Below are 8596 nucleotides of genomic sequence, written 5' to 3' on the forward strand. Positions count from 1 at the left end.
TCTAGTACAGAATTAGTTAATGGACCTTGTCAGATTTTTAATTTCATAACTGTCCATTTTTTAACCTGATCATAAATGAGACATTCTTTCCTACTGTGCAACAGTAAAATGCTTAATCCTGAAAGTCTTTTATTAGAGTGCCAGGTCCTTAGTATGGGAAGTACAGCACTGATATCATGCAGACACATTATGCAAACTCAATTTTTGCATTGCATATCAATAATGAATTCATAAAGTAAGAACAATTATGAATAAATAATGATAAAAGATGATATTATATGTATAATGTTACATAATAATTCAAAGGGGTATTCTAGAAACAAAAGTGATAGTGATATACAGGCTCTAAGTCTAATGTTGTCCTACACTTCCTATCTTTTCATTAGAGCCTCCCTGATTGCCCAAATGCTCATGCCTTTCAGACTCCATGTCTCCAGTTCACAATGAAAGATTTCCTTTAAAATTTTGAACAATAACTTCAGCAGTGTTTTTTTCTCACTCCCACCAGAGAAAAGAAATGACAGTAACATCGTGGTAAAATGGTTCAAGACAACTTTAAAATTAGCATGTTTATTTAAAAACGTACTTACAAGATTCACATTTATTTGTACAGTCATATTATGTTACAGTACAAAATATGAAACTACATTGTTTGTACTATGTTAGTCCTAAAACTACTGCACTGCTACAGTGCTATAATTATAATTCTCACTAGCATTCTATATTTTCACAGTCTATTCGGTAAAATATAACATTTTATTTCAATTCCCGTAAATACAAAAAGGAAAATTCCCCCAATCAGTTATGATAATACAATATATGATACAAGTATGACTAAGAAGCCATGAAGTGATGTCAGATACACAAGGAGACTTGTAGCCCACTTTTTAGTGGTAACAAATGGTTATCCTGTACTCTCACTGATTTTGCCATCATATACATTTACACAAAACTCATCCTTACATGCAGACTTAAACATTTATTTTGAAACTTTTGGAGGAACCTGTGTGTCTGTCTCTACCGTTACCATATTTAAATGAAATGAAAATGCCATTAACTTCTATTATGAACTTGTGACATTTTTTCTGAACGATGCTGACTGAACAACTGCTGATACATTTCAGCCAACTACTGTATTTACATTGTCTATGAAATGCAGAGCTGAACAATATATGCCAACATATTAATGGATTTCAGTTTGAATAGAGCAAATTACTTTTGTCCCTGAAAAAATGCCCTTGTCCCCTCTAAAACGTCTAAGTAATCCAATAAATGCCAAACTACTTTTTAATTTAATTTTCTTTATCTTTCTTTCCTGAAATGTACAGGTGCTGCCAAACCCAACTCCTGAGTCCTCCATAAATGTTATGTATTAAAGTAGATGATGTGATGTTTGTTGTATCTTTCCCTGTAGTGATCTCTGGGATGGAGGAAGGGTTGCAGCAAGTCAATAATGGAACCAAAACCCACATGTCTCTCCGATACACTTCACCGCTGGGGCCTCATACGTTGGAGTCTCTCTCTAAAACAGGAAAGTAGCCGTTTTTAGTCATGGTGGCATCTCCCTCAGGGGCAAAGATGGCCAGTAACCTCTCCTGCTCCCTCTTGGTTTTGGGTAAATCATCAGATGGTGTGATGAGCAGCTGGATGCGCTGTAGAAAAATAATGGGGTGTAGTTATTTATTAAGTCAAGACCAGGTTCAGAGGGGCTACAGACCAAGTCACTCAGAGTAAGACCAGAGGAAATTAAGTTTGATACAAGATCAAGATATGTCACAGTTAAGAAGCGCCATGGGTCTCTCTCTCTTTCCGGATTAACATTACCTCTCGGAGTGTCCCCTGGGTAGTGCTGATCTTGTACACCATCCACAGTGGGATGCAGACCATGGAGGAGAGAGCGAGCAGCCAGCCGATGACATAGCCCCACCACGGGTACACATACTCATTGTTGTACTTCAGAGGCGTATATTTGATGAGGGAGAAGGCAAAGGTACCCTGCAGAAACAAGTGGACAATTATTACTATTGGTGAGGAACCGGCAAATGATTTCTTTTCTTTTCTGCAAGAGGAGAGGGGCGAAGGCCTTGGGTGTGGTCGGCCTCTGTCATCTTTTGGAAAACCTTGGCTTACAACTTCATTAGTTTGTTGATACTCACAATGCATGTGGCCGGGGTGAAGAACAACCAACAGTACTTGATGTAAGGTCCCGGGCGGTAGCCAATCATGTCCTCAATGTTGTCATAAAAGCGATCTGCACCTGCAAAAACACAGTAAAGATGTTTTTTTTAACATGCGTGCACCTTAAAACCCACAGCTGAATGTCAACAAATACTCTACGCTAATAATAATAATAATAAAAATAAATAAATAAACAGTCTGGATACCAGCTTACCATAGACCCATGCAATGCAGACAGTCTCGAAGATGGACATGAAGAGAAGACACATGCCACTGGCTGCATAGTAATCAAAGAGCTGGAAGACATACATGCCCCCCTACAGAGGGGGAGAGAGATAGAGAGATAGTATTTAGTCATAAATAACCTGCATCACTTAATCTATTTGTTTTCACACAAAACTGACTGACATTTCATTGAATGGTCTAATGAACTAAATTGAAATTTAGCCCAGTTTACGCTCTGCGAGTTGAACATCTAATTCCTGGAACATACACGAACCACAGGGAAATAGAAAAGACAGAATTATATATTTATATATATATTACATATAGAGGAAATAAAGTGAAATCCATTGTTTATGTGTAGATAGTACAAAAAGTGATGAAGTTATGGGACTTTTTTTGTTTTTTCTGACTGCAAGAGTAAAAAAAAAAAAAAAAAAAAATCTGAAAATCTTCAACTTGACTTGTGTGAGTATGACTTGGCAGAAAAAAAAATCTATTCTATCATCTATGGTTCATGGATATATCCAGCATAAACTGAAATGTCTCAGCTGTTTATATTCATATATTGCTGCCACAGACTCACTCGAGACACTGACAGAGGGCGGCTGATAAAGCGAAGTGTGGGTGGAGTACAGCGAATCTGTTTCAAGGTCATTTGATTCATGTTGATGAGGAAAGTACCAAACTGTATTGTGTTGCCCATTAAGGCAACGTTACCTCATTTGCAATGACTACTACTTTGTCCGTGTGTGTGTGTGTGTGTGTATGTGTGTTTTAGCACAAACTAAATCTAGATAACATGTTAACATAAGTATTTTGAATGTGGCATCTTTTTTGCAGTACTTAAAAATACCAATTCTACAAGCTTATTATAGAGAGTTTTTAACGGAACTGAAGCTCAAAATGTCGAGACTTCAGACAGGATTTATGACTAAGGGCGCTGCATAACAACGCTTGAGACTTACCTGAGACGTGTTGCACAAAACCTTTGACTTGCTTGTACTTACAAAATGATGACTTGTTGACACCTCTGCAGAGCATTCATGTTTCCAGCTGTGCAGAGGTGAAACCATGTCAACCATGTTGGACTCCGTAAGAATTTATTTCAACATAAAAAAAAAACATCCTGACCTGGTTTATCCCCCTCCTCGAGCAACAGCCTGATTTGGAGTGTGTATATGTGTGTGTAACATATTGCATTCGCCTCAGAGGAGATATTTAATAGCATATTATCTCAATGCTGTTTTGGAAGCAATTTCATCACGTTAGGAAACATATCATGAGTTAAAACACCTTAGGTATTAAAAATGAAACATTTTCAAAAACTGAATATGGAAAACTTTTACTATGAAAATACCGTTATCGCCCGGGAAACCTCAGTGAGTTTATGCTTGCAGATCTTTGTCTCTGTGCATGCATCTGTGTGTGTATAGCCTGCATCTGTGTGCGTGGTCCCAGAGTGTGACCCCTACCTCCATCAGCATGATGAGGCCCATGAGGAAGGAGAAGAGGGAGGCACCTAACAGGAAGAGCTCCCTGCGGTTTTTACGGCGGAACACGGCGGGGTACATGTCGACTATCGCCGTCACAAGGCTCTCGACGCACACAAACTGATGGGAAGGAGCACAGAGGGAAGAAGGGAAAGAGGACAGGTAGACACGTTTTTTGTTCAGTGATCCTTATTGCTGTGGGAAATGAAAAGTTCTGAAAGGACCATTCTTTAACTAAAAGTAGTGCAGGACTTTCTACCTGGCTGTCCAGCCCCAGAAAAACAATCATGATGAAGAAGAGGGCGGCCCACAGAGGAGAGAAGGGCATCATGGACACAGCACGGGGGTAAGCTATGAAGGCAAGGCCGGGACCTACAGAGAAAAACAACTTAAACTGAAAACTTAAACTGATAAAAAAGAAAGAAAGAAATCCTGGCACTAAGGATAAAAACAGATTATTGTTTGTATTCCTTAGTTTATGCAAACCTCACCAGATTCTGCTACTTCTGAGATGGGAACATTCTGTTCATAAGACATGAAGCCCAGGATAGAGAAGATTGCAAAGCCTGCCACAAAACTAGTGCCGCTGTTCAAGAAGCACAGTGACAGGCAATCTCTGCAACAGACAGCAGGTTTTTATTATAGCAGTGCAACAAATATACTGTAACTCGTAGAAAATGTAATTGGGAATTTGATATTTTCAGTATAATTCTGCAGCAGATTGAGAAATGTTGTGCAAAGATTTTACATAATCTTAAAAAGAACCTCCTGCTTATTAGACACTGCTTACATACTTGTAACAGTTATTGTTGTATTTGTTGTAGCTGCCCAGAGCCGTCAGCGACCCTAAACAGATGGCGTAGGAGAAGAAGATCTGGGTGCCAGCGTCCATCCACACCTAAGACACACAGGAGAAAAAAAAAAATGTAAAAAGATTTCTTTAATTTAAAAAAAAAAAAAAGCTACTGAAATTTAAAGTGGTGCAAAATGCATATCCAGCATAGGAGCGCGCACACACTTAGGCTGATGTATATATGCAAACGTGCCATCCAGTGTTTAGACAATCCAAAGGAATTCACATGCTAAGTTTCTGCATGCACAATCATTGACCAATGCAGTTGCACAATAGTAAAACTGTTAAAAAATCTGTCATTGGTCTTGTTCGTCTTAACACTGATTAACAAACCAAGATTATATGGATATAGAGAGTGCAGGATCTGTGACGGAGAGCTGAATCAGATATTTTTCTTTAGTGACAGGTCATCTTAAAACACATCCCTTATCATATCAGAATAAATGGCTGAATTACAAACGAAGACAGGGCTGAGCCAGATGGAGACGACAAAATAATAACAGAACTTGACAACGAGAGAATTATGGACATGGAGACTCTGACAGAGCCTTTCTGATTGGACCTTTGCTACTCTGAGCTGAGGAGAGCCAGTTAAAACTCCTCTCCCATCGAGAAGAGGCCTGGTTAATAGTCTGTCTGCTCTACAGTCCTGTGCTCGTGTTTATAGTCTCAGCGGTGTCCTGCCCCGGACTCGATCCCTGCACTCCCTGCCTCTTTCATGGAGAGCAGATGTACCCAGCAGTAACTAGGCTCCCCTAGCAGAGAACCATGGGATACCTGCACCTGGTGTGCCCTCGCCCACGGGGAGCAGAACACAGAAAAAGGCCCTCATTGGGATTTTTGTGGTTGGAGGGGTTAGGGTTAGGGTTAGGTAGCTAAACACATACCAGATACATGCAGCAGTGTTCAGCAAAAAATTTCTTGTGCGTGCGAGATCTTGCTACCTGTGGGTCCGCCAGTCGTCCCAGGTCAGGGTAAAGGTAGAACTTGATGCCAATTGCAGCACCAGGCAGCGTGAGCCCTCTGATCAGCAGCACAATCAGCATCACATAGGGGAAGGTCGCAGTGAAGTAGACCACCTATACAGACAAACACACACACACACATAGTGATGTTAAATATGCAAACAAGAATCATGCCAATAAGAAAAAATAAACACCAGATGTCATCCTAATTTGACCTAGATCTGTTATAATAGATAAAGAAAGGGTCACCTGGTATTTTCTCTTGTGTTCTCACTGAGGTGCAGATTAGGATAAGACTCTGAATCACCTCTCACCCACCTTTCCTGTGGATTTCACCCCTTTCCAGATGCAGAAGTAGCACATGACCCAGGCGATGAACAGACACAGGGCCAGGTCCCAGTTCAGAGAGCCCATTTGGTCAATGCCTGGGGAAATTCTCAGCGCTCTTCTCCTGGAGAGGCAATAAAGAAACACAAGGTTGACACATTATTGTTGGGATTATATGAGTAATGCATCATCATCAGGAGGAAGTTGGGTCGTCTGAAAACTCACTCCCAGAACTCGATGACAGGAGAGGTGACATTCAGGTTGATTGTTTGGTTGACTGAGGTGTTTCTCCTCTCAAACTCCACACAGTTTTCTGGGGGGGGGGACACACAAAATGGAGAGATTCTTAAACATATCAAAGACATCAGTGGGAGCCTCTGCTGTATTTTAATGCACACTTGTTACCTGTGTTCCATGTGTTGTTGCAGGATGACCAGGCCAGGTCCCAAGAGAAGGAGAAAGACAGGTAGAAAATCCCCCAGGCCAGAACGATGATGTAGTAGAAGTTCAACAGAGTCACTATCACCTGGGTACCATAGCCGAGACCTGCAGAAATTATATTTTTGTAGTACACGGAGCATGCCACAAATGATAACAATAATTGTGAAATGTGAAAATCATCCAGTGAATTTTGCAAAACCCAACGAGCAAGAGCCTCAGACTGAAAGACATTTTCTCTTTGTGGTCATTTTTGCATCTTTTTGTCTCTTCATAGTCGTTTTGAGTCTCTGTTTTTGTGGTGATTATTATAACAGTGACTTCAAACAGAGGATCCAGTACAGGGGCCCCCCTCTGACCTCTTGGGCCCCTGGGCCCTGTGTCCAATAGGCTCATTCATTAACACACCTGTGGCTTAAGGTGATAAACCTGTCCTCCTTACCTTCAAACAGGGGACTGATTTTTCTCCAGCAGGTAATGCCTCCCTGGCTGGTGTACTGGCCCAGCGCCGTCTCCAGGAAGAAGACTGGAACGCCACAGGTGAAAAGGAAGATCAGGTAGGGGATGAGGAATGCACCTGAGTTGAGAAAGAGCAAAGGATTCTGGGTTAGAGCGGTCCAAGGCAGGTAAACACCATTCCTGTGTGAACAGACACATACATCCATTCATTCTAAGAGATTTTAAGAGTTTCCAATCCACCTGACTGCCGTGTCTTTGGACTTTCGGGGGGGAAATCAGAGCATCAACAGGAAATCAGTGAGGACACTGAGTCAGAGCTAAAATCTTAACAAACCAGGGTCATCCCGACGTCCCGTCGGGTGGCCGAGGATGTTTGCCGTGCTCAGATTTCCGCCTCTCCGCAGGGACAGCTGCTGTGAGCAAGGAGCAACAACAGCTGTTTGACCCCGCTCAGCCCTGAACCCTGACCCCTGCCACCCGCATGGAGGGACAGAGAGGGGCGTCCAATTTAGCCGCCACACAGGCATGTCCAAAAGCAAATAAGACACACACACACACACACACACAAACACAATCTGTTTTTATTTCCTTCACCTGAGATCTCCATCTAAGACTTAAGCTAAGCGTGACTTTTGATGTGCTCAGGTGTTCTGCCATGCCCTGTGTGAGGGCTTTTGAATATGTTCTCCCCAGTCTTATGTCAGCTGTACTCATGGTTGCATGGTTGAGTCTAACATATCTGTATACACCTCCATATGTAAAAGTTTCGGGTGAAGCTTCTGCCACTGTTGACCCGCCTGTATGCAGGGACACACAAACCGACCCAAGTTCATCACACACTCACCTCCTCCGTTCTTGTAGCACAGGTAAGGGAAGCGCCACATGTTGCCCAGGCCGATGATGGAGCCGGCGACTGACAGGATAAACTCGATCTTGTTGCTCCACTGGCCCCGCTCCTCCATCTTCTCCTCCAAGGGGGGCAGCGGGTCCTTGGCTCGGCTGACGCCATTGGGGAGGCCTGCTTTTGCAGCGTCTCCTACATCGCAGACACAGAGGAATGGGAACGTTGCAGCAGGTTATAGAAGCAGGTTGATGTTCCCTGTTTCTCAATATCAGTCAAGAAAGCCTTCAAGAGGCAGCAAAGACACCAAAGAAACTGAATGTGAAACTAAAACTCTGTGAATATAAAGCTCTTTTCATTTTTTTCAAACTAAAGATTTGCCAGAAAATAAGCTCAATTCTGAGCTTTGTGTACATTATGAATAGCAGCCGATTCAGTTAAGTAGAATGCAATCCTTGTGAGTTAAAAAAAAAAAAAAATACAGCAATCACATTATCAAAAGAAATAAAGAAAAAAAATATTTCAATGATTTTAAAACTCTGAAATCTGTCCATGCTTGACTTACCTTTCATTACAGCGCTGCGTGTAACTCTCGTTTCAAGAGCGAAGCCGTGTCAGGAGATTTATGTGTGAAAATGCTCAAGTTTTAGTATTTAACATGACAGGAGAGGGGCGGGGGTTTGTAATGCTAAACTAGGCCAGCCTCCGCTTTCTTTCCCTATGTCTGCCCCCCCTTCAGAGCAAAGTACATCATCTACATCATTCCATGGTTAAAATAAGGTCTCTGCTAAAGACACTGTATAATAAAAAAAACAAAAAC

At 41.8% G+C, this 8596-nt stretch overlaps 1 protein-coding gene across 1 annotated transcript; it reads right to left on the reverse strand.

The window, feature by feature from the left end:
- Nucleotides 1–554: 554 nt before the first annotated feature.
- On the reverse strand, nt 555–8499 carry LOC130163696 (sodium- and chloride-dependent GABA transporter 2-like). Its single transcript, XM_056368040.1, has 15 exons — nt 8342–8499; nt 7780–7971; nt 6919–7053; nt 6444–6584; nt 6264–6351; nt 6030–6162; nt 5691–5825; nt 4688–4791; nt 4385–4509; nt 4153–4265; nt 3876–4013; nt 2393–2495; nt 2157–2257; nt 1825–1995; nt 555–1652 (listed from the first exon to the last, which is right to left on the reverse strand). The coding sequence occupies exons 1-15, from the start codon at nt 8346–8348 to the stop codon at nt 1503–1505; spliced, it is 1836 nt and encodes a 611-aa protein (XP_056224015.1). The 5' UTR covers nt 8349–8499; the 3' UTR covers nt 555–1502.
- Between the last annotated feature and the right edge of the window lie 97 nt (nt 8500–8596).

The sequence above is a fragment of the Seriola aureovittata genome, chromosome 22, assembly GCF_021018895.1.
Source record: "Seriola aureovittata isolate HTS-2021-v1 ecotype China chromosome 22, ASM2101889v1, whole genome shotgun sequence".
Lineage (NCBI taxonomy): Eukaryota > Metazoa > Chordata > Actinopteri > Carangiformes > Carangidae > Seriola > Seriola aureovittata.

What these genes read in the sequence shown, in the direction of transcription:
- LOC130163696 (XM_056368040.1), bottom strand. An exon ending in CTCAGAAGTAGCAGAATCTG is followed by an intron (nt 4,266 to 4,384) that starts GTGAGGTTTGCA and finishes TTTTCTCTGTAG; the next exon opens with GTCCCGGCCTTGCCTTCATA. An exon ending in GCCTCATCATGCTGATGGAG is followed by an intron (nt 2,496 to 3,875) that starts GTAGGGGTCACA and finishes CCCCCTCTGTAG; the next exon opens with GGGGGCATGTATGTCTTCCA.